At 39.6% G+C, this 25,874-nt stretch overlaps 2 protein-coding genes and 1 long non-coding RNA gene across 3 annotated transcripts in view; 1 reads left to right on the forward strand and 2 right to left on the reverse strand.

The window, feature by feature from the left end:
- The window catches only part of LOC128821621 (uncharacterized), a 291,087-nt gene that overhangs the window by 159,404 nt on the left and 105,809 nt on the right, over positions 1-25,874 (reverse strand). The window lies entirely within an intron of this gene.
- Positions 1,719-2,259, reverse strand: LOC128821630 (uncharacterized). The gene is made up of 2 exons (XR_008441172.1): positions 2,102-2,259; positions 1,719-1,865 (listed from the first exon to the last, which is right to left on the reverse strand). It is a non-coding gene; the product is annotated as an uncharacterized LOC128821630 (long non-coding RNA).
- Positions 2,253-25,575, forward strand: LOC128821619 (3'-5' RNA helicase YTHDC2-like). Its single transcript, XM_054002814.1, has 26 exons — positions 2,253-2,442; positions 3,087-3,177; positions 3,549-3,742; positions 5,357-5,556; positions 6,138-6,304; positions 8,105-8,207; positions 9,408-9,564; positions 11,744-11,851; positions 12,944-13,092; positions 13,474-13,609; positions 13,966-14,092; positions 15,061-15,126; positions 15,896-16,074; positions 16,226-16,322; positions 16,399-16,486; positions 16,587-16,667; positions 17,623-17,705; positions 18,590-18,695; positions 18,831-18,950; positions 19,305-19,577; positions 20,074-20,200; positions 20,648-20,853; positions 21,542-21,737; positions 22,843-22,952; positions 24,398-24,687; positions 25,087-25,575. The coding sequence occupies exons 1-26, from the start codon at positions 2,268-2,270 to the stop codon at positions 25,355-25,357; spliced, it is 3,900 nt and encodes a 1,299-aa protein (XP_053858789.1). The 5' UTR covers positions 2,253-2,267; the 3' UTR covers positions 25,358-25,575.

Genomic DNA, 25,874 nt, shown 5'->3' on the forward strand with positions numbered 1-25,874 from the left:
ATCACCCGCATCAGCAGCCAAAGGTCTGGGGAACTATCAATGGATCAGTGTATCCAGGAGTGTGCAGTAGAGCAAGAAATGCCCATTTTCACTGCAGTTAATTTATTAAACAAATATCTCTCAATAGAATTTGACATCAGTCTTACTTCCCTAAATGTGTATAAATACATAACTTACTTCATGGCAACATTAATGATCACAGCAGCCAACAGCTGTCTGCTTACAAATTTACTATAATGCTTAAACCCCTACATACTGGAATTCCTTTTTTTTTTTTTTTTCCAAATAATCAAGGAACTGAAAAGAGAACTAAATCTTGTGCTCTTTCATTAACTTGGTCTTGAAGAATTGGCTCACCAGTGATCCTTGCATCATATTTCAACAGCTAAGAAGTCTTACAGCACTTAAAATCTTTAAAAAATCCCAAACAAACAAAAACCAGAAAGACTAATTATTTTGCAGCCAAACCTGACAAAATCTAACACAGTACAGAATTGATAATACTGTTTCACTAACTTCCTTTGCAGTTCTTTTTCTGGTAGAACTGGCATCTTTTGTGGAACATAAGAGTGTTTACAAGAGAGAAAATGTTCTGCAAACTGAAAAGAAGTCAGCAGAAGTGCCTCTAGGGAGGGTAAAATAAGAATACCTAATTGTATTTAAACGTGCAGATGTATTTTTGCATAAAACTGTGCTGCTTCTTAATTCCTCTTATAAAAAATACATGGGTATTTGGACATACGTTAATACGAGGAAATCATTCTTATTCCAGGGGTTATTTGTTTTGAGTCAACATTAGCCAGAAGGTATTTCTGAGGCCAATCATGAAAACGGAATTTTTAAATCCTTACAGATTGTTATTTTTAATATGAAAAACCACAGCTAGTGATTTTTATTAAGAGAATACGTATAAAGAATAAAACCTCCATGTCTAAGAGCCTGGGTAAGCACAATTCTTTGCTTATTCATATGCTGAGTGCAGACTGCAACTCAGTATTTAGCAGGGCTGCAGGAGGCAGTGCGTGCCTGACCACACTCTCCTCTTTTTTCACCCTTCTAATAGCATTGGACAGTCAAAAAAGCAGTGAAGAAGAAAGGCATGTATTAAGGAATTTGTTATGCAGGATGCACTCAGGCTTGACGCCAGTCTCAGCCATGTAGATGAGACTTAACCCAACAGTTAGTTATCTCTGTGCCCTGCTGTATTTACAGGATTGCAAACTGAGAGCAGAATTGAACCTGAGGAATCATTTTTCAGAATCATGGGGCTTTTTGTCTATAGGAAGGCAAGATGATGCTGTTAAGAGGCAAAAACTGTTAAGAGATCTGGGTTCATAATTAAAGATTTCTGATGTGACTCTTTCAAATTACTTATGAACTCTCATTTTTTACTGTTGATACCAAGGATGATAAGAGGAATGCTCATCTTATTCAGCTGAAGTGTTTAATTTTCCATAATAACTGTGATCTGCTTTGCGGTGGCAGTACTGAATGTCACAAAAACAGCTATGAGGACCTAGCATTATGTACTTTGATTGAAGATACACAGTCAGATAGCTGAACTGAAAACTGAAAAAAAATTTAAAAATAACCTTAGAACAGATCAATTGTTCTGCTCCAGTGTGATCTCTCAGTGCAGAATTATGCTGAAGTTAGTCTTGTAAAAGCTTTGGTAGAGGTGGCTTAAGAGCTGTTTTTCAGTCAGCTGCATCAGACAGTGAGTGTTTATCTTCTATTTATTTAATTGCTCACTTCAGTTCACAACTGAGGATGTTTGTTCAAACGGAGGAGTAGTTTGTTCTTCTTCCAAGTACTCTCCTTCTGACCGATGATGTTTCCAAAGCAGCAGCCTTCAATCCCGAGCCCTGCGTCAAGCCCAAGAGGATTGGGTTTAGTTTCTACCTCGTGTCCTCAGTGTGGAGTCAAAGGACAGCAGGAAAAGACGATCCAAAACCAAGGGCAAGTAACACTTTACAGAGTGAGGAGGCCGAGGGCCGAGATGACCCTCGCCACAGCTACGTTTAATACCATGAATTAAAGCACGTAATTTATGACCGGACAGGGCACCAGTGCCACGTTTTGGCCACAGCCATACACATACCTCGGTACTAGGCAGGCTTGGCCCTACCGTCGGGAAAAGAGCCAATTTCCTTCCCTTCGGGCCGACGGGGCTGTGGGTGACTCCACGCAGGCCCCGCCCGCCGCCAGCGCCGCCCCTCGGGCCGAGCAGCTGCGGCCCCCGATCCGTGTGGGGCCGTGTCGGGGCCATGTCGCGACACAGGCGGGTTCTGCGGCGGCAGCCCGGCGGGGCTGCGGGGGACTGGGCTGCCGGCGCCGCGGGGCGCGCCCGGGCCGAGGCCCTCAGGGAGGTCGGCGTGGACGAGGTGGTGGAAATGGCGGTGCAGCTCGCCCTGGAGCGGTTCCGGAGCGGGGACGAGGCGGGTGCGCGGCACAGCCCGGCCCGGGGGCAGCCTGCGGCTGTTGGGAGGGCGCTGGCAGCGGGTCAGGGAGGGGATCCTGCCCCTCTGCCCGGCCCTAGTGAGGCACGGCTGGGGTGCTGTGTCCGGCTCTGGGCTCCCCAGCACAGAGACAGGGAGCCACTGCAGGGGTCCGGCAGAGACCACCGAGATGAGATGAGAGGTCTGGAGCATCTCTTATCAGGAGAGGTGTGGGAGTTGGTCCTGTTAAGCCTAGAGGAGACCGAGAGGGGATCTCACTAATGCATACGAAGATCTTCAAGATGAGTCCCAGGAAGGCGGTGCAGACTTTTTGGTGACAGGACAAGGAGCAGTGGCCATAACTTAAAACACAAGAAGTTCCACCTGAACATGAGGGAGAACTTCTTTCCTTTGAGAGTGGCAGAGCACTGAAACTGCTGCCCAGGGAAAGTGCTGAGTTTGCCCCTCTGGAGACATCCCAAACCCTAGATGTGTTCCTCTGTCAGCTGCTCCAGGTGACCCTGCAGGGGGTTGCACTGGCTGGTCTCCCTTCCAATCCTAGCAATTCTGTGGTTCTGTAACACTGAGTTGTCAAGATTAGTGCCTGTTGCATTGTTACTATTTTCTCATTATTATTTATCATTCTAGAGATGGAATTTCCTTCTAGTTTCACTAGTACTGAAAGAGCATTTGTTCACCGTCTCTGTCAGTCTCTTGGACTGGTATCTAAAAGCAAAGGGTGAGTCAGGGTACAATTTTCAGTTTTTTGGTGCAGACCAATAGAATTTCAAGACTAATGATAACCTGACTGATGTTTTCAACATACTCAACTGTGTTGTAAGGAATAGTATTAGAGAAAAAAGTGTAAAAGAGAAATGAGCATCTGTGTTCGTTGCTGTATGCATGCTTGGAAAAGCTTGTGACATGCCTTTTGGGACAGCTTGCTTTTATACTTTGTGGATTTAATGGCTCCATTAAAAAAGCTTCTCACTGTGATTTCTGTTTCTTTTTTCCCAAAGATTTTGCATAGCATCTCCTACCTTGACAGATCAAAGTCAACCTAGAGTAGGTTCCTTTTTCCTAAAATATGTTTTCTTCTCCCGCCGACAGAAAAGGAGCCAATCGCTACCTGACTGTAAGGAAGAAGGATGTATCAGAGGCACACGCAGGCATGACTTGTGGCTTGGCTCTCCGTACGAAACACGCTGTTCGGAGTCTGATTCAGCGCTTTCCCGTCACAAATAAGGAAGGCACGGAACTCCTGCCAAGGACAGAGCGAGGAAATGCCTGTGCTGTTGAATCTGGTACGTTGGGCGTGTGTTCTGCTTTGGACTTGTCCATCGCCACCACTTGGAAAAACCACCTGCAGCCCAAAGACAAAAGAAACCTCTTTGTGTTCTGTCCCCTCTCGTGTCCTAACAGACACCTTCTTGCAAACGCATTAATTTTCCTTACTTTTAAGGTCTTTTGGAACTGGTGCTGTGAGGAACTTGGGAAGTCATATCATGCACATGGTGATGTCCACCTTGTGTTGTGTTACTTTAGAATCTTTGAGGCAGTTCCAGCCAAACCTTTTTGGAAGCACATTTTGAAATGTGGCTCCATAAAAGTTCTGTGAGGTGGGATTGAAGAGTCAGTGTTCCCCTGCTGCTGTAAGAACACCCATATGAGAAAATGAAGTTGTCTGTTCTGCTTGTAGAAATTAATGTCCTTGATAAATGAAGAATTTTAATTTTTATTTCTTCATCTCTACAAAATAGATTTGGTCCTTAAGAGACTACTGTCCAGACTTCTTGATTTCTTGAATATGGAAGAGTTCACTGAAAGACAAACTTCTGATAAAATGTTGGGTTTTTTTTTTAAAAAAACAAGGTTTTAATCTAGATTATTGCTTTAGGAGCTACAAGTGGAAGAGTTACAGTGTGTTTCTGTGTGCAGAGATGGGTGTAGTGAACAGAAAACACTTGTACCAATATGCCTTGTTTAATGGCATGGTTCTGATAGGTGGTGTCTGTTCTTGAAGTGCTTCCTTTGCTGTTATTTCCAATTGTTTCAGTTGTTTAATAGGATTGTTTAATGAACAGAGGGAAGCTATAATGCAAGGACTGAAATGCAATGTCTTAGGAATGTAAGGGATAAGTTAATGAGCAGTCTAATATTTGCCTTTCTCCGCATCTCAAGAATGTATTTTTAGTTCTCCCGATCTCTTAGTCTGTGTTTGTCTTGGTACAAGAGAGCTTGAAATTTAGTATATGAATCTGTTACTGACATTAAATATGTATCATTGACTTTACAGCAAGCTTTTCATTCTTCTGGAAAATAATTGTCAAGGAATTAGAGAGTAGCACTTGCAATGATGGATGTGAAGTAGCTGCCTCAGAAGATGTGGCCGTTTGTTGGCTACTTAGGCACTGCTTTGTAACACATCACACTGCTGTGTGGGGGCCAGGACTCTTGATACAGCATGCTTGCATTAGTATGATTTCAGGCAAAGGCGTGGAATAGCTTCAAGGCTTACCCCTGGAAGTGTGTATTTCTAGGGAGAACTGCAGGTGTGAAATGTGGGCGCAGATACAAGGGCCACCAAAATCCACCGGGCTGTGTTCTCTGGTTTAGTTTCTGTTTCTCCTTTTGCTCTTTGTGGGCTTCTTTGACTTGGAGCAATGCTCTGGAAGAGTCTGGTTTTGTTCAAAATACCTATGAAAGTAATAACTGTTTTGAAAGATATTTATTTCAAGCACTGCAGGAGGACATGTTGCTATAAATATGACTTCTAAATGTGTGATGGGTTTGTCACTTTACCCACAGGGATGCATCAAAAGTCAGCAATGTTAATTTTTCAGTACAGTTTTTGAGCAGTGTTTTTCTGTGACCTTCCTCTGTACCTGCATAAATAAACTTTTACCTTGTCTTCACAGAAAACAAAGAAGTAAACAAGATAACTTTTCGACTTAATGATGGTATCCCCCAGGTCCCAGTGAAAAGAGGGGAATCAGAGTTTGATTCCTTCAGGCAGTCACTACCAGTTCTTGAAAAACAGGAAGAAATTGTCCAAATAATAAAGGACAATAAAATTGTTTTGATCATAGGAGAGACTGGATCAGGAAAAACTACGCAAGTATGTTTCTTCAATTAAATAAAAACTGTAACAGTATTTATGACAATTGTGTAATATTTATGATATGGGATATTTTGATGCTATTTTAAGGCTTTTCTTTTCCTGTATGATTGAAAATCTTGTTCCAATTCACTTTCTTGCTTTTGAAACACTAAGCCAGTAGATAGGTACTAAAAGCATAAATGATTCCTCACAATTTTCTGGTTGATACAATTTTTTCATTAAAACAATACAAAATATTGAAGGGAAAGTAGCTGTGATGTTTGTATAGGCCTTTTTCTTCTAAGGTAGTTCTGTTCTTACCCAGAGTATTTTTTGTGTTAAAATGAGAGATTATCTACCGGAGTTTTATTTTAGATTTCTCTGAAGCAGGAGGGAGACACTGCAAGTTTTTTCTTTAAAAAAAGCCTAAAGAGTTTATACGTAGAAATTTATTTTCCACTGCTTCGGGTATGCTTGCCATGATAATCCTAATGAAAAGTCTTTTGCAATGTGTAATACTGAGATGCAGTTAAATTGTTTCCCTGTGCTAACTAAGCTGTGACTTTCTCAAAAAGTAAATTTGAACCACTTCTTTACAGATTCCTCAATTTATCCTTGATGACTGCTACAAGAATGGAACTGCCTGTCGTGTGTTCTGTACTCATCCCAGACGTTTAGCAGCTGTTGCTGTGGCTGAAAGAGTGGCAGCAGAAAGAAGAGAGAAGATTGGCCAGACAATTGGTTACCAGATCCGGTTAGAAAGCAGGTACTAATGGTATTTCTGAGTGCCAGTTGATCTTGTGTTGGTCTTGTGCATCTTGTGCACAGGTAAACTGCAGTGTGTTTGGGTTGCAGCCTCCCAGGTGGGATATGTTACTGCAGGTAAGGAATACGTAAGAGGGAAAAGGATGGCTTTCTTGCTGTGTTTTGCAGTTTCATGTAGTAGGTTGTCTTGTAGAACTGAATCTCAGGTATTTTCTGTTGACTTCTTCTGCGGAGTGTATGCATGGAAATCCTTGTCTGATTTTCAGATCAAGTCTACACTTTCTTTTTTATTTTTATTTTTTCCCCCCTCTCTACTTGTAACAAGTGTGGATCCAAAAGTTCCGCAAGCTTTGAAGGTAGGTGTGAAGACCAGCATGCTGTAAGAAATGTTATGTAGTGTGAGTTGATAGGAGTAATAAAAGGGAAAACAACAAAATTGGAAAGCGACTGATGGAGATGAGCATTATTTATTAGTCTAGTTTGGGCTAAATTTACTCTTCTTCAGCTTCCGTGTTTAAAACATGAAGTGAAGTAAAAGTAGAGATTTCAGTATCACTTGATGAATTTGTCTGTAAAGCAGAGCATGAATGGATTGTGTGGGGTTTTTACATCTTTGCACCGTGTAGCCAAATGACATCTCAGGGAAGGGCCAGCAGTTGGGATATGAGTGACCAGAAGATGGCAAAAGGTTGTGTTGCTTGAGTGAACAAAGGTAACACACAGCTGATGAAAATGAATGCGCTTGAACAACAAAGCCGCAGTAAGAATTCAAATGTGTGTACGAAAGCTCACAAGGATATAAAGAGATTAGAAGAGCTGGTGAAGATGTATCACAAATAAGCTGGATAATTAATATATGGAAGTACTATGCTGGCAGAAGAAGAGCAAAGTCAGGTGAAAATGGAAGAATTGCTGGAAGCAGTGCAGGAAATCCAGCTTGAGAAGAATCAATACAATTGCTGCAGAGAAACACTAAAAGGGAGAAATAACAATATTTTGAGCTGTGGACAAAAAAAAAAATCTCTAATGGAGATGTTTAGAGGTGTTTATAGTAAGACAGAAGTATAATTTCTAAGGTTTTCTGAACTGTCTTCCAGAGAAGAGCTGTAGAGTACAGTACAAAGGAACTTTTCAGCTCCTTGAGGATGGCAGTACCAGAGGGCGTAGTGACAATTGCTGTTTTTATTGGGACAGCTTCTCTCAGTATAGAATTGTAACATTTCAGTAGTTTGAGCTTCTGAAGGAGCAGAGGATGAAGCAGATGACTTTGTGATTTAGTCAGCTGTACTGTATTGTGTCCTCAAGGCAAGGCTTTGGGAGCTGTGGGGAGGCTTCTGTGAGGAGGTGCCAGAAGCCTCTCCCGTGTGTGACAGAGCCGGTGCCAGCCAAGACAGACCTGCCTGTGGCCGAGGCTGAGCCCATCTGTGATGGTGGCAGTGCCTCTGGGACAGTGGGGAACAGGGGAGGAAAACCTGCACAACAGAGGCAGCAGTTCAAGAAGAGCAGTGAGAGCATGCAGAATTTCTTCATGCTTCTCTTTTACTTCCTTATTTATTAAAATCTGAATCTTACTTTTTCAAGTAATTTGTTGTCCAAAGTTTTGGGGCGCAAGCACTACAAATTGTTAGGAAATGTGTGGGAAAAGGCACCGGTTAAAAACAAGTGGTGTGCAGGAGTCTTTTGGGGAGAGAACTGTAATTCCTCTTGTGGTCAGCAGCTGCTTTAATTTTTGATCCCTGGAAAGCTAGCTGCCTTTAAATGGTGCAAAGCCCCTGAGCTGTCTGTGTGATGTGTTCCATAGGGTTTCTCCAAAGACACTGGTAACATTCTGCACTAATGACATGCTCCTTGGCACGCTGATGGCAGGAGACAGCACCCTCTCCACCGTGACCCATGTTATTGTGGTGAGCATCCTGTGGTCTTTCATGTGGGGTGGGGCAATATGTATTGCCTTGGAAAATGAGGTCCTCATTTGTTTTATTTAGATTTGCTGAGCACTTTAGGTGTTTTTGTTTGGTAGAAGATGAATCAGCTTCAGAGACTTTCTGAGTCCTTAGAGTAGCATGATTGTTTTGTGGAGTTTGGTGTTTTTCTGCGTGTTTGTGTTTTTTCCTGTAAAAATAGTTTATTTTCATGGCAATGATTAATTGTGGAATCAGGAGGAGTGGAGAAAGACAGAAGTGTAAATTTTTCTGAACTTCCCCTGTCAGCAGCAAATCCTTAGGGAGGCTTACATGGATGTGGTTCAATGTGATTGTCTCAGAATTTCTGTTATCATTTGTTTTAGCATTACCAGGTTTTCAGTCCATTTGTTTGCCCAGAGTTTTCTAGATAATGTGGAGTCTAATGGCTAACAAATGATTCAGATGTGTTCATTTATGAGTATGCTAATATTCCTATTGTGGAATTTAATAAGGAAGGGGAACTAGAATGCTTATGGCAAGATTGAAGTCCTGAAGATTAAAAGATAAGTTTAGGTGCCTGCCTGTTTATCAAAGTTAAAAAGGCATGAGAATGATCTATACATTCTTGATGTCAGCCTACAAGCCTTGTATTTTGAGTCCTTGTTTCCTTCATTCATAATAGAAATCAAAACAGAAGAATGACAAAGATGATGAATCAGTTAGGTGCCTTAATTTATAGGCTTTGTGTGGCTTTGACTTGTCTAAGCAATCTGTCTGTTTTTTCTGATTATGTGGTGTCATCCATTTCTTTAAATGCTCATCAGTGGTGAAGTGAGAATTTATGAAAATAAGATTTGTAGGATTTGTGGTTTGTGGCGTTTTCTTGAAATTTGGCTTTAAATACAAAATCAGAGAGGTCTCAGATATTCACTTTAGCCTCTAAAGTTAAGGTGTGTACAGCTTCAGCATGGCAAGGCACTCAGCGCTGATAAAAACTTTTTGAAGTGTTTTTTTTTTTTTGCTTATGGATAGTTTTTAAATAAAACCCTATTACTTAAACTAGACTTACACATTTTAAGGCCTCTGTAATGTGCCACCAAATCATGTATTTTATTTTTTTAGAAAAGTTTGTTTTTGTCAGAAGTTGTGATCCTGAATCTATGATGGTTTTTTATCTCTTTTTTTTTCCTTTTGTTACAGGATGAAGTACATGAGAGGGATAGGTTCAGCGACTTCTTGCTAATAAAACTGAGAGATGTGCTGCAAAACCAGCATCATTTAAAACTAATTCTTTCTGGTGCTGCTGTAGATACAAATCTCTTTATTAGGTATTTTGGAAGCTGCCCAGTAATACATAGTAAGTCTTGATCTTAACTCTTAAATCTGAGTATACCTGCCCTGAGACTCACAGATCTTACAAACTATTCTGAGTAAAAGCACATGGTGAATACACTGAGAGTTCCAGGAATCCTTGTTCTTTGTGTATTCAGGTTTCTTGTTTCTTGACTATTTGCACCTCGTTCAGAGTGAAGTGTTTTAGTCACTGGGAGTTCTGTACATGCAGGTACATCCTGCCCCCCTCCACTGTTAATTGAAGAAGTAGGAAGAGGTTATTGAAGTGCTGTCTTCATGCTGATACAGGACTTAGGAGCTACATGAGTGTGATACATATTAATACATTCCCGTAGAATCTCACTCTTCAGGCTTGGTGAAGGTTGTTACTGGTTGCTGGATGAAACACAGCTAACTGTAGCTGTTCAGTTCAGAAATACAGGCTCAGGCAGATTGGGTTTCACATGAAAAAAGAATGACATGATTCTTTGATTTAAAGAAAATTAGTAGCCCTTCATCTAGGTGAATATTCCGAAAAGGCATCCAGTTTCTCTTCGTTTGTGTTCAGACTCAGTTACCTGCAGTTAGATTACATTCAAATGCAAAGAAAAGTTACCATTATTGCTGTTTTAACTTCATGTGACTGATCTTTAGTAGAGGCAAAATATAAATGTGTGGGAGATGGGGGGTTTTTGTGGGTTTGCGTTTTTTTCCCCACGCTCTTGGCTTGAAGGTTGTTCTGCATGGGCGACCTGCTCTGGCACCTTGCAATCCTCTTACTTTTTCAACAATAATGTCCAAGTTTAATGTAAGCTGTTAAGCTTACATTACTTTACTTAATGTAAAGTAGCTTTTAAGAGAAATGCTTTATTTGACAATCAGGTAGACTCTCTGCATGTCAGCCTTTTTAAAAAAAATCTCAACAATTTTAGGAAGTGGGATTGCTTACTGGTTTATTTTATCAAATGTTTGTGAGAGGAAACCTCTTTTTCCTAATTTTTTTTTTACAGATGGAAGTGTTTAGTTCCCAGTTTTGAATTTCTGCCTAGTAAAATAAGACTTGCAACTTGTTGGAGACAGGAATCTGGAAATTACACATGCTTTCATGTTTTCTGAATTTTTTTTGCAAGCGAGAGCCTCAGTTGTGATTGTTGTGTGGCTTTCCAGTTTACTCATTTTGCAGCTTCCTGTTCTTTCAGATCAGTCAATTTGTGTTGGAAATTCTGATGGCAATCTCTCCAGTTTGCCACAGTGCTTGTGCTGGTTATGTAACAGGCCAATAACAATTGAAAAGATGGTTTCCCCCCACTTTTTTTTTTTTTTCTTTTTTTGAGAATTTAAGAACTAAAAGAAGCATCTTTGTCTGTTCATGTAATGTAAAAGGTTTGATTCTCCTTCAGCATTATGGCTGACAAAATCCTGACCACAGAAACCAACATTTTGTAGCTGTGGATTGCTGTAGTACACAGAGCTTGTGCTCAGTGTTGGAAGGCTTCCTCTGTGACAGCTTCTAAAAGTGTGTGAATTGTGGATTGTTCCTTCTGAAGGAAAATCCGGAGTGATCCTGAGTCAGCTTAAGGGACAAGAAATCAAAATGCAGAGATTTGAATTCTTCATGCAAAAAAGCATCCTTTAATGTCCACAGATAAGGTCTAGAAAACAGTCTTGTTGAAAAAGAAATCAGGATAAATTATGAGAAGGGAGAGGCCACTGGGATGTCTCATCTGTCAAGAAGTATTCAGTAAAGAAAGCTCAGCTTTGCTGAATAAGTTGAGGACATGGAGATAAGAATCTCTTCTCACATACTTCTGATGAAAAGAAAGTAGTTCAGTACAAAGATGTACTGTCTCCGTGTGGAACCTTGCAAAAAGCTGTATTAATTGCTTATTAATTCATGAAATTTTAAATCCAGGTGGCAGACTTACATGGCGAGTTCTTGTTTGTAACCCTAAACAAAAACGGCTGTTCTCTTTTTCTCAATAAAAACAAATGAATAACTGTCAGTCTTATGAACATCTCCTGCTGTAACACTTGATAAAATTGAAGAGGTTGAGGAGAAACAAGGTGGCATTTTACTTTGGAAATGTTTTGTTTTGTATAATTCTGAGAAAAATAAACTCCAGTGAAGATAGTTTTTGAAAAAATGAATGCTGTAAGTGAAGCTAGTGAATATATAACCTTTTATGGATTTTTTTCTATTTTAGTCCAAGGGAGGCCTTTTGAAGTTAAAGAGTTGTTTCTGGAGGACATTTTACGAAGCACTGGGTATACAAACAAAGAGATGGTGAAGTACAAAGAAGAGAAGCAGCAAGGTCGGTGGACTTGTTAATTGTAAGGGTTGGCCATGAGAATCATTGGTTGATTGAACAAACAATTAACAGGATTCTTTTCGGTTAAAATTCCAAAGTCAGGAGATTAAATGAGATGTGATTAGATGACAGCAAGTATTTTTAAGCTCTCAGTATTTACATTACTGAAATAGTTTATGCAATTAATGAAAAAAATCACTTTGATTTGGTGGTTGCATTCTTTTTTCTTTCAGTTGATAAATGTCATCTGTTTTCTAATTATTACGCTGTAGAGTTATAGAGAACTGGGGGCTGTGCCCACATGAATACTAAAGAAGCATAGGATGCTCTGTACCTTTGGGTGCAAATTAAAGTGCAGCTATTAAAGCAGGCAGGATTTTGTACAATCTTGCACTAAATGGACAAGTTGTTCCCTTCAGTAACATTTTTCACTGCTTTCTTCAGGCATGGATGTATTTTTTGTGTTAACACTCTTGAGCTAAACATCATTGGTTTTCAGTTGATTAAGTAGATACTGCTTCAGAAGTTTTCCTGGCACCTGAAAGTAATGATCCCAGTGATTATTTAAAGAAATAAAAAAAAAAAAAAATGCAAACCCCAAAGCTATAACATACAGTCCTAACTGGATATTTATCACAGTGCTCATCTCTGATCACTGGGGGCAGAAAAGTTCAGTTAAGAGACTGGTGTTTTCGAATGTTTCTTCCACTTGTGTAGAAAAATAAGTTGTTATGTGCAGGGACTGTCTCGCTTGTCTTCAGCATTCCATTTCTGGAAAAAGATCTGGGCTGAGATTGTGTGGAAGGTGATTACTTAAGGAAGACCCTTTGAATGCAGTAGTTTGAAATAATGGAGGCTTGGGGGGGTTCAACACCAAAGTGGTGGGTTTTACCTCGTTCTTATAGCCCTTGTTTGCAGTGTGCACTTTGGGTACCCTTAAACATGTCATTTATGTTGGACTGGTAGTAGCATTCTAGATTAAATAAGAGAGGTTGAATAGGTAAAACTTGGACCTGCTGGAACTGTCTTTTTTAGTAGAAAACAATGGATAATAAAGATGACTCAAACTTTCTTGGGGAATATTTTGCATTCTAGAAGAGAAACAGAAGTACACTCTTGCTGAGTGGTGTTCAGCTCAAGGCAACAGTAACAAAAGGACATCTCGGAGACAAAAATCGGTTCCAAGGGCAAATGAGGAGTACAAATGGTTGGATGATGGTGGTGACACAGTATTTAATCAACTGGTAAGTTTTTTCTTTAGTTGGAAGAGACATTTATATTTGTGTTGTATTACTAGCCATTTAAAATCTGTTTTCTACAGGTAGTTCTGTAGAGTCTTTGGGGATATTAACCTATTTTAAAGATTACTTGATTGGGGTGAACTGCTGTAGCTGAAGTGTGCTCTTCAGTTAGGGTGGTTGTACACAGCTTTTCCTCAGATCAAATGGCTCGACTGCCATTGTGTTAGTACTTGCATCTGACAAAATCAATGCATTGATACCTGAGTGCTGGATTTCTGGTTGCTGCTGGGAAAAATTACCATTCAAATTCTTTGTGGGTAATGTATGAGAATGAAGACAACTCTTGGAAGAGACTAATCTTTCAGTATTGTTTTTTATCTTCAGACTGAAAAAGATGTGAATTGCCTTGAACCGTGGATAGTAAAAGAAATGGATTCCTGTCTTTCTGACATCTGGTTGCATAAAGATACTGATTTGTTTGCTCAGGTGTTAAATCTTATTTTAACTGAAAATGTCAGTGGTAAGTTTCATGTGCTATTACATAAGAAAAAAGCAACCTCAAATTTACTTTGATTTTTATGGCTGCTTTTATCTCCAGTTTCAAATGTTGTTACCTTTACATTCTGATGCCTACTGAAAAAATGGATAGGGCTAGCAGAATTAATGAGTTGTTTAGTTAGTTGATGATGTTGTTTTCAAGTATTGACAGAAGTGTGTTTCTAAAAGAGTGTGGAATTCACATGAAGTGACTGCAGAGATAAAGTGAGGAAACAAATTCTCTTTGGGCTGGAATTTGAAAGCAATATTTGTACTATATTTAGATGAAGAAATAACATTTCTACGGGGTTTGCTGGATTTTTTTGTTTTACTTCTCAGTTGATTATAGGCACAGTGAAACTGGTGCGACTGCTCTGATGATTTCTTCAGGGAGAGGCTTTTTGAGTCAAGTAGAACAGTTGATCAGCATGGGAGCAAGTATCCACTGCAAATCATCTAATGGCTGGTAAAAACAGAGAAACCAAAAGATAGATTTACTTGTCAATACAGGAGAAAGAAAGAAAATTCTTTAACATCTAAATTAATTTACTAACTTATGACACTGCTGTAAGAACTGTAGATTTTGACAGCCTAAACAGTTTCTAACTCCTGTTAATCACATTGTTTTCTGTAAATTCTGAATTGAATTCTTAATTACATGGTCTTGATTATGAGCTATAAACTTTGTTTCAGTAGGTCTTATTTAAGACACTGCTTAGCAGAACAACTGTAATCTACTGAATTGGACCAAAATGTTTGGCAGTTCGTATTTTCATGGAGTATCTATATCAGAAGATCTTTCTGTTACGTTTCTAAATATGTTGTAGCATGTAAAAATATTTGTGAATCTGTAGAAGCTCAAGTTCTGTGGTCATGGAGTATGTCTTCATCTAAGCAGGGAAGTACAGTTTGTAACTGTAGTATGGAATGATAAGAATTAGGATTCCAGGGGTCCGATATCTGGTACTAACATTTGAAAAACTTGGGAAGAAATGCAGTTTAAAGGTGTAAAACAGTGAAGTGCATTGTGAGGAGGACAGCTTCTGAAAGACCTGAAATAGCCAAATGTTAAGCCTGGGGTGTGACTTTTGGAGATGACTTCAAGGGTACTGCAAACAGGCAGGTCTGATCTCTGCACGTTGTTGTGGGCTTTTTAAAGGAATGGCACCTCCTTCCTCCTCATTTCCTTGTGCATGTTTGCCGGTGCTCCTGTGTACAAGGACATTCTTTTGTGGTAAAGAACTGTAGTTACCTAAAAGTCAGATAGCTGTTAACACCTATTTCAAATGGGAAGTTGAAGATCCAGCAATAACTGAGAGATAACTGAGAGAAATGGGTACAAAAGTCTGGTGTCAATTGCCTCACCTGATGTGCTCTTCATCTTCATCTTTTGAAGTGAAAAATCTAATGAAACGACTTGTGCAACTCTTTCAGGATGGCTGTGGACTGGGCTAGGCACTTTGGACAGACAGAGGTTGTTGATCTGTTGGAATCCTACAGGTAAGCTGTAGCTATTTTGCAGAAGGAGTTGTATATGATAGTGATGGGGAATCTGAGGTTTGTGTTCTTTTAATCAGAACAGGTTTTAGCTTTTCATGCTGTAAAATCTGGACTGAATAGCAATACCTTTTTTTTTAAGAATAAGAATTTCAAAACCAAACAAGTTTGTACTCAGTATTGTATTGTTTATGTTTGCACAACTTGCTAATTGTATGCTATGTGCCATTTTCTTTTCACATGCTTACTTTGCAAACAAATCTGTCATGTGTTTTTATCTGTATATTTTTTATATGCAATAGGCATGTTAAAGAAAATTGACAGAAGTAATGTGTACACTAGGCCATTCAAGAATGCTTTTCTGATTAACTGACAGTTATCATAGTTGAGGTAGTGTTTTGTAAAGATTATATTTATTATAATTTCTCTTAGTGCAGTTTCTGCTAGTGGGAAATTTTTGGAGAATACGTATCTCTTAAATATTTTTCCTTGAACAGATGAACGAGAAGTATCTTTACACTTTCATTTGCTTATGGTTCTGTTTCAATGAAGTTGAAGAAAGCTAAAGTTAGCACTAATAAATGAAGGGGCATCCTTTGTTGGGTTAACATTGAAATCAGTGAACAGCAATAGTATGGTGGTTCCCTTCTGCTACACTTCAGCATTAGAATTCAAGACCAATAGTCGTGTTGGTCCTGATCTAAGTTTGAGCTGATGGCTCAATGCAAACCCGAAGGGGCAGCCTTGACTCTGGTGTATTTTTCTGTTACAGCGCTTCATTTGCATTTGGAAATCTGGATGGAAGTTCCCTGGTCCAAAATAGTGGTAGTGACCTTAGTGCAGAGGACAGAGAACTACTGGCAGCTTATCATCACAGTTTTGATGATGAAAAAGTGGATCTGGATCTGATAATGCACTTACTTCACAGCATCTGTCATAGTTGTGATGCAGGTAGGTAAATACCTAACCAGCTGTTGTGGCTTTGGCTTCTGATGAATCGTGCTCTTTTTTCAGCAATCCCCAAACATTAAAACCTTCTGAGTGCTAGTCGACATGTATTTGAATTTTCTGTTTAACTTTGCAAACCCACTTCCTTTTTTAGGAGCAATTTTAATATTTCTTCCTGGGTATGATGAGATAGTGAGCCTCAGGGACCGCATTCTTTTGGATGACAAGAGATTTGCTGCTAATGCTCACAGGTAAAACCTTTAGTTGCTGTGGCTTTTCATTGCTTCTTTTAAGGAGCCTTAAAATGTTCCTTTTGTCTTGCATTAGATACCAAGTTTTCATGCTTCATTCAAGTGTGCAGACTTTGGATCAGAAGAAAGTGCTTGAAACTCCACCTTTTGGCATCCGCAAAATTGCAAGTATTAGAGGACTTTGTCCGATGCTACAATGATCTGTTTTGCCTTTGCTTTTACAGTGACTCTAGTTTTGGTGGTTTTGGTTTTTTTGCTTTGCAGATTCTTTCTACTAATATTGCAGAAACCAGCATAACAGTCAATGATGTGGTGTTTGTCATTGACTCAGGCAAGGTGAAAGAGGTAGGATTGCCTTAAATTTTCCTAGTGCAATTCTAAAACACACAGTGCATAAACTTTGGGGAACTTGGTTTTTTTTTCTTTTTACTTTACATGAAAATGAAAAAAAGCTTTTACATGCTGAGATCTACTGCCTGTCAGGCAACAGTCCTCGCTGAAAAGTTTCAACATCCATTTGTTTGAAGACAAATACTGTAAATAGCTAGCTGTCTAAAAAACCTTGTAAAAGCTAATCTAGGTTGATGTATTAATGGATCTCTCTCTTTTGCAATTTAGTATTTCTGCTGGATTTTTAAAACAAGTCCTCAGTTTAGACCACCACCTTCCTGAGACTTAGAGAGCACTGGGAGTTCCTTTTGTCCTACTATTGTATCAAGTCCAAAAATAATCCATGAAGTTTTTAAGCAGTTTTTTTTGCTGTGTTCAGTGCCCATTCCTAATTACTTGTTCAAGAAAAGTGAGAACACACAATGAGGCAATTTAAGACCTAGTGTACAGCTTTGAAAATGAAATTGGATTTCATAGGTGATATGCACACCAAATTTCTGAGGTTCTCATAAAGTGTTTTTTTTGTAATTGTACATCAGTCTTAAGAAAACAAGTAGGTAATTTCCAAGAGAGATAAAAAGGAAAACTTTATTTGGTATAATAATGTAGTTTTACCTGCTTTGTGATATCTCAGAACACAGATTTGACATAGCTTTTACTGACTTGCAATTACCTATTGACTAGAAAATGGTGACTTTCACAAACTGTGGAGCATTAAGATACTACAAAGGAGATACCATCATAAATTCACTTGAAACTGAGAAGGTACCTTTGTTGCAGAAGCTACTGTATATCTCTTAGTGTTTCATACTTTTTAGGAAACTTCTGTTGGTAATCTAAATAACTAGTAACTTTTATTTCATGTACCCTATTGAGTTTTCAGTTTATATTCCTTTCTTTGTTTTTCTAGAAGTCTTTTGATGTGCAGAGTTGTGTTCCAGTGCTAAAAATGGGCTGGATTTCAAAAGCCAGTGCTGTCCAGAGAAAAGGCAGGTAATAAATGCCTCATACTGGTTTCCATTTTGCAGATATCCACAATCTGTGTTTCGAATAAAGCACACAATGTAGTAACTGTTTCTAGCCTAGTCCAGTGTGTAGGGTCAGTATGTATTTCCTTGGAATAATTTCCCAAGTTGTAGAAGAGTGATGCTCAAGCATTTCCCAAAGGTCTGGGTTGTTTTCCCCCCATTAATTTGTTCTCCTTCCTCTTTCTCCCATGTAGCACCAGCAGTCACAGTGTCCAGTGGGGTGTTTTCACATCTTGTCTGTGGGCAGAGGACTGCCTGTTTCACTTTCTCCAAGCTATCCATGACTTAACAGGCCATGATTATATTCTTCCCAACACTGTGGGTGAGGGCTCAGAAGTTTGTGTAGCAACAAATGCCTGTTTAATCAGTCATACTGGCATTAAGCTGCACATTTGCACATAGATGTATATCAATGAGAGAGCTGGCTGTCTCTCATTCACTCACAAGTTATTTAATCTTTATTCTGCCTTTTACTCCAAGCATCACTTCTGTTTGGGGGATGTGAGAGGAAGAAATAAAGTTTGCAACTGATTCCTTACAACAAAGGATGATTGAGATTTGGACTGGTCTTAAGTTAGCAAAAACCCCACAGCACTTTACATTAGATAAGCCTTGTTTTTCTTTCTCCAGATTTCTCAGTGTTGGGTTAAAATTACCATAAAAAATTGCCACACTCTCAAAGATAACTCACGATTGGAACACTCTCACTTTGCATGTGACTGACAACACTGTCTTCATAGAACTGCTTCTTCTTTTCCATTCTGAGTTTCTGTGTCTCTTTGTTGGCTTTAGGTTTTGTTTTTAGAAAGAAATCCTCATTTTCACCACTTCCCATATTTTATTTTCAAGGGCTGGGCGCTGTCAGCCTGGAGTCTGCTTTCGTCTCTTCAGCAGGCTGCGATTTCAGAATATGTTGGAATTTCAGTCTCCAGAACTTCTAAGAATGCCGCTTCAGGTGCATGTTCAGTTAGAAACTGTAACTTTAAAAAATACAATGTCCTCAAACCATACTATTAATTGCAACAAATCATGGGTTTGGGGTTGCTTCCAAATCTTGGTAATCTTTTTTGTTCTGCCTTTTACCTTGCAGGAGATTTGTTTGTTCACAAAACGTCTGACTCCAATTAATTGTCCAGTTGTAGACTTTCTTATGAAAGCTCCAGATCCTCCGCCTGCTGTAACTGTGAGAAATGCTGTGCATATGCTTAAGGTCAGAGAAGGAATAGGTTTAGATGGTAATTGTGTTTGATCCCAAATTTGTGGTGTAGCAGTCTGTCTTACTGACTTCAGTTTGTACTGAAGCCGTTTTTAATTACCTAAGGATGTTCTGAGTTTTTGTTTATTGTCTGTTTTCATTTTGTGTGTGGGGATGTGGTTTTCCATGTCAAGGGAAGAGAGTGCTTTGAAGTCTTGTCTCTGTTAATAGTTTCACTTGCTTTTTTAGTGTTTGGAAACAAGTCTAGTTAATGTCCAGTATTCACATCCTTTCTGCTTTCTCTGTAAAGTGATTTTGTCCACCCTACCCGTCCCCCTCTCCTTTGTTTGTTCATTTGTTTATAAACAGACCATAGATGCCATGGACCCTTGGGAAGATCTCACTGAGCTTGGTTATCACCTCACTGAATTGCCTGTAGAGCCACACCTCGGTAAAATGGTGTTGTATGCTGTAGTTCTGAAGTGCCTGGACCCCGTTCTGACCATTGCCTGTGCTCTTGCCTGCCAAGACCCTTTTGTGCTGCCCACGCTGGCCTCCCAAAAGCGAGCAGCCGTGCTGTGCAGGAAGCGTTTTGCTGCCGGGACGTTCAGTGACCACATGGCCCTGCTCAGGGCTTTCCAGGTAGAATTTCATTTCAGAGAGTTCTGATCACAGCACACCAGCCAAGCAATGCAAATGTACCAAGCCACTTGGATGTAGAGTGGTGGACTGTGCTTAAGTCCTCGGAGAAGACTTTCTTTTTGCCTAGTGGCTTTCCTGGGTATTGGACTCATAAATTTGTGAGGGAACCCTTTTTGTAGTATGTTTTGTTGATATTTTCAAACCTTATAAAATTCTAAATGTTCTAACCATGTGCCTCTTTATATCCTACTACACTGAACTTCAAATCATAATCTTAATATAATGATCTTTATTTCTTGTTTTAACTTGACATAATCATCATTCTAGGGAAAACATAAAGAGAATCTAATTCTTGAGCAGAAAAAGGTATCTCGTTTGATACATTAACTTTTGGAGTGGGTTTTGCATTTTATTGACATAAATGTAATCTTTTTTTAAAAATGCAGTTTTAGTTTAAGCCCTTCAAATTAATAGGCAAATGTAAAAACGTTGTCAGGCATGGCAGAAGGCCCGCAGTGACGGCTGGGAGAGAGCCTTCTGTGAAAAGAACTTCGTATCCCAAGCCACAATGGAAATCATTGCAGGAATGAGAACACAGTTGCTTGGCCAGCTTAGAGCCTCAGGTAAAGAAGTTGGAAACAATTTTAACCTTGTTTTAAAGTCAGGCATTTAGAAATTGTAACAAAAGTCATGTTCACTGGTGTAATTTTCCTTACTTAATTTGAAATACACCTCCATGTACACATTCGTGCAGGGTATGGAGTAGATGAGGAAGTGTGGCTGATCTAACTGAAAGCACCCTCATCTCCACATGCCACTGCATTTCATGTTTTAATAAATTATTCCCAGAGGAAATGTCTTTAAATTGTAGAAAATAGTGATATTCTGTGTTAGTATGAAACCCCTTATCAGGAAGGATTTCAGTGTAATGGTTTCTTCTTGCTGCTGTTATGGTTGGCAGTGGTGAAAAATGAAACAAATAAGTCGTTTATTTCACCTTTAGTTTCTAACTCCTTTTGAGAACCAAAGAGAAGCTAACGTGGCGCTGTTTTGTCTTTTTCATTTGTCAGGTTTTGTGAGAGCCAGAGGAGGAGCTGATATTAGAGATGTTAATGCTAACTCTGAGAACTGGGCTGTGATTAAAGCTGCCTTAGTGGCCGGGATGTATCCCAATCTGGTGCATGTAGACAGAGAAAGCCTGCTGTTGACTGAACCAAAGGAGAAGAAAGTGCGATTTCATCCTACCTCTGTTCTTGGCCAGTCTCAGTATAAAAAGGTAAAATCACTTGGAATTCATAGTTCAAAAAACACAGCACTAAAATCTCTCCCATGTTTTAGAAATGTCTTTTCCTAGTTGTCAGTAAGTTAAAAGCACTATGGGCATTTAACACTACAGCTTTAGAAAATACTGTTCTACTCAGCTGAGAGAGAATTGAAATTGTTTCATTTTTCCATTGTTTCAATTAGTCCTTTCTCTAGATGGAACAAGGCAAAATGGTAAAAAAACCGCCCGAGTTATAAAATTGTTTTAAAGATATAATGCTCCCTACACTTAAAAGCAAGTTTTTCTCTGAAACTTTTTTTTTAACATTTCTTTTTAAAGCAAAATATTTTGTTTTTTGATGGTAGGATAATTTGTGAATCTGGTTGAATTCTCTCACGCTTTTTTATTTGCATGTATATTTTTATATGTATCTAATTATACATGTATTTATTTCTCAAAGTACAGAATCATAGAATGGTTTGGGTTGGAAGGGGCCGTAAAGCTCATCTCATTCCAACCCCTGCCACGGGCAGGGACACCTTCCACTAGTCCAGGTTGCTCAGAGCCCCCCCAGCCTGGCCATGAACACTGCCAGGTTGAGGCATGCACAATGTCTGTGGATAAAATGAGAGATACGTTCAAATTTACATTCATTACAGGTAGAGGGTATAATAGCCTGGTCTTACCTGCTCTTGCACAGATTGCCCCAGCAAATGGACAAGCTGCAGCCATCCAGGCCCTCCCTACAGACTGGCTTATATACGATGAAATGACGGCAGCTCACAGGACAGCAAACATCAGGTGCTGCTCTGTTGTGACACCTGTCACCGTGTCCCTCTTCTGTGGACCAGCCAGACTGCCAAGTAATGCCTTGCAGGCATCTTCATCCTTTCGAGGTACACCGGAGTCTGGATTTGGAATGTTTCCGTTGGTGTCCATCAGTGTGTGACATGGAAAGCTTACTTTTCAGTAATATTTAATACATATATTGGCTGATTCTGGAAACAGCACTGTTATAATTCCTGTAGTTATTCAGGAAGAGTTTGTCGGTCCTGTAAGAAATCTCTCCGTTTTGGGTTTCCTTACATATTCAAGTCCATAAATGACACAGTTCCAGGGTATCAGAAACTGCAGTATAGTTCATAAGGAAAGAATGCAGCCACAATGTCTAATGATCATACTGGTACTGAGAAGTGTAGTATGTGTGTTCTTTTTCTACAGACCGCTTTATTTGATACATTGAACCAGATTATTGAAACGGCAAGAATAATTTAGAAACAATCAATATGGCAAACAAGTCATGTTGCTTCTAGCTGACACATACATTTTCAAGATAGGTTCTATTGATAATTTTTAATGTCAGGTAACTGCACTATTAACTCTAAGTAATAGAGAAGATATAGAAATTTCCCTTTTTTTCCTCATTTCAATTGAGTCCTGCTGGAATGGAAGCAAAAATAACTGCAGCTAGTTGTCATAGTTTGAATCAAACTAAAAGTCCAACTTATTTCTGAAGCTTTCCTGTCTTGCTTTTAAACTGTGAACCTTAGAGTAGTGTTTATGCTGATTGAATTGCATTTTAGAAAAATCAGGAATCCTAATTAATAGCCATATCTGTATATATATATTTCCTTACTAGGTCTTTAAATCTGCTGCTTTGCTAGGAAATAGAGCCACGTGTGGTTTTGCAAACAGCTTTAGGCAAAAGTTGGATAGTGGCCTGTGAATACTGGGGAAGGTACATGAGTTGAGTCACATCATATCAGTACAGGTTTTTACATAGCAGGACTTTCAGCAGGTCTGGCTACTTGATTGCTGCTATCTGGAGCAAAGACTTTCCAGTGTATTTGCAGAAAAGAAGAGGTAGTTTTACAAATGGTTACATTTAAAAGTCAGTTTTAGAAGGAAAAATATTATTGCTGGTAACACAGTAGTATGCAGGTTTTGTGTGTAAGCAGAAATAATATAGAGATGCTAATGCACCTTTTGTCTTTAATTCAGGGGGATGGGTATCTAATGATAGCAGTGACAGTGAGATGGAGGACAAAACAGCTGCTGATCTGCCACTGCTGAAGCTGGATGAATGGCTCCACCTCAAACTGGACCCTGAAGTAAGAAAGAAATTAGTCCTGGGCTTGCTTCATGTAGAAGAATTGTAAAAAGATGTGAAAAGGTGTTTGTAACATTTGAGTAGCCCAGAATTTTCTCCAAGAACGTCATGGTCCATTTGGGTCTCTCAAACCATGTACTCTGTGATTTAACCTTTACTTGACGAGCTCGTCAGGAATTGAAGGGCTTCAATCCCCTTTGGCACAGAGTTGTCTGTCACGTGAATTCGTGTATTCAACATCCGGGCTGCAATGCTTCATCACCTATCACCCATACCTTTCTGTTCTTTTACCTGTGAGCAAAAAGAAAGAAAATAATTAGTCACCTAAGTCAACAGTGAGAGTGCTCACCCCTCTTCCTCCCTCTTGGTGTGGGTGTCCTGTCTCTCACACAAGGGAGCAGGAAAGCCTCTGCAGTCCAGATGCTGTTGGATCTGCTTCACAAACTTTCTGGGCAGTGCGCTGTTTTAAATGTCTGAGCTTGGCAGATTTGTCCCTTTCCACAGGTCAGCAGATTCTGAAGAGATTCTGCCAGACAAAAGATAATGGCTGCAAGGGACAGCAAGCTGCAGGTGACAGTGGCTGCGTAAGGGCCCTTCTGCTCCTTCTGGCCTCCTGTCCTGCCTGCATGGTGCTCCATCAGGCCATAGCATGAGCTGGGATAGCCAAAATCTGAACAAGAGCTGAGAGAACAGCCACATTGGCATATTGTGCTCTTCTTTCTCTGAGAGAATAACCAAAATCAGATCAAAAAAGGAGCACTTGCAGCTGGAGTTGCTGAAAGAAAGTTGCTGTCAGATTTTGGAAGGAGAAATTTCAAAACCTCTTTGAAATAGAAGTCTTTATGTCATTGAGGAGCTGGTAGGAGGTAGTTTATGGGTCATGAAACATACAGCTTTACCAGCTCTAATAATAACACTGTCTCTCCTAGATGTGTCCAAAAGAGTAATTTTTAAAAACTGATTTCAATGGAAGCATTTCTGATAACATGGGAATTAGACTATAGTCTTCTGAACTTAGTCATCACACTTGAGCAGGTGTCTCTTTAAGAAAAATGTCACTTAGAGCTCTTTTCCCTCAAGTATGACTGAAGAGTGCATGAGTAGAGACTGATTTGAGAGGAAGGGCATAAAGCATGAAAGGATTGGGTTTTCTCAGAAGATAAAAAGGAAAAAAAAAGTCTGTGGGTTTACAGTACAAAGCTAAGTTTAGTACAGAGCTAAATGAAATGTTTCAAAAATTACCTTGCACCCAAGGCAAAGAAAGTAAATCAGCATCTTAGTTTAAATATGGATTATTCCCCTTCCCCAAGACCTTAGTCTTGCCTTTCATTGTGGGCCCTGTTTATATTAGAATGCCAGGTGCTGCCTGCTGTGAAAAAGACAGGGTCCTCTTACCTGTGTGATCTAATTTTCATCAGTATTTAACAGAACTGGAATTCACTGCAGGCTGCTGGTATGCTGCTGCAACTCAGGCAGAAGTGGCACAGCTTGTTCCTGCGTCGTATGCGAGCTCCTTCTAAGCCGTGGTCTCAGGCTGATGAAACAACTGTAAGAGCAATTACAGCTGTTCTGAGTGCTGAAGAACAGTCTGCAGGTCTGCAGCAGCCTTCAGGAATTGGCCAGAGACCAAGACCTGTGACTTGTGAAGAGCTTCCTTTGACATCTACATGGAAGTCAACCAACAGCAGAAAAAGCTCAACAGAAACTGAATTGTCTGCCTCCTCTCATGCTGAAAAGTAAGATGTTGAGGTCTTCCTCTCACTGTAGGTTGCAATTGATGTATACAAGCTTCACTTAAATTTCTGCTAGTCATAGGAGGTGGAAACCATGGAAATACAGTTGAAAGGTGTTATACTGTTGTGTGCTGCTTTGTAATCCCATAAAGAAGTGTTTCATACCTGGGCCTGCTGTTTGAGAGAGCTGTCAGGAATATTGTCCGTGAATTGTGATGCTTGAGAAGTAGCAGAAGAGGTTTAACAGTAGCATTAAAAAGCAATGCATGATCAGTATGGGATTTTTAGTTAGAGTTTAATAGATTTTGTAGTTGCTGTAATACGTGTGGTCATGCAGTAGCTGACAGGTCGATGTAAAATGTTCAGTGACCGCTTGTGAAACTCAAGGTATGTCCTTTTTAGGGTTTCAGTGAAATCTGCTTCTCCTGCACTCCGCCAACCAAAGAAGTACAAAGAAAAAGACATTTTGCTCTCCAGACGATCCTCAGCTGACAAACCAGCTCAGTCCTCAGTGAAGCCTGCAGAGAGCAGTAGCTGTTCCAGCCCCTGTGCTAGTCCTCCTTCTCCAGTGTCTGGAAAGGTAGAGTTCTCTAACATATCACCCTGCTCTTCCAAAGTAATAGAATTTCTTGCTGATCTCATTCTGCAATTAGGTATTTTACTGATAAATTAGGAACCTAACTTAACTTTCCATTTATAACAGCTGCATAATACTTCCTTCTGGAACTTAAAATCTAGACTAAATATCCTTGTTTCACTAGTTTAATACAGCAAAAATAATTTGTGGACTGCTGAGGTAAAGCTATGCAAAGTAGAAAAAATGAGATTTTAAAACAAAACTTGTTCTAATAAACGTGTATTAGTTTTTTCCAACTACATGAGTATATTATACGCACACCTGAAGTTTTTGGATTCTGCCTTTCTCGGCTTCTCTAATAGATATTCAGTATCAATACTGATTCTGTCTTATCTGCCTTACTATGACTGATTGGGGTTTTGGTGATGGTTATTTTAACAACGCACGCATTTTTAATGAGAGTATTGTGGTAGTTGTCCCTGTATACTTGAATAGTAGACTGCAGTCGTACTAAAGAGATCATTGAGAGGAAACTTCATGGACTCGTTGGAGGATTTAGTAATTCCTTTTGAATCTTTCAGCTTTTCAATAGACAGTGTAAAAGGAAGAAACT

Source organism: Vidua macroura, chromosome Z (genome assembly GCF_024509145.1).
Source record: "Vidua macroura isolate BioBank_ID:100142 chromosome Z, ASM2450914v1, whole genome shotgun sequence".
Taxonomy (NCBI): domain Eukaryota; kingdom Metazoa; phylum Chordata; class Aves; order Passeriformes; family Viduidae; genus Vidua; species Vidua macroura.

Bases quoted from the DNA above. Each gene is read 5' to 3' on its own strand.
- LOC128821619 (XM_054002814.1), top strand. From the start codon at position 2,268: ATGTCGCGACACAGGCGGGTTCTGCGGCGGCAGCCCGGCGGGGCTGCG. The intron at 3,178-3,548 runs GTGAGTCAGGGT...TCCCGCCGACAG, and splicing joins CTGGTATCTAAAAGCAAAGG to AAAAGGAGCCAATCGCTACC. The intron at 6,305-8,104 runs GTACTAATGGTA...TGTGTTCCATAG, and splicing joins CAGATCCGGTTAGAAAGCAG to GGTTTCTCCAAAGACACTGG.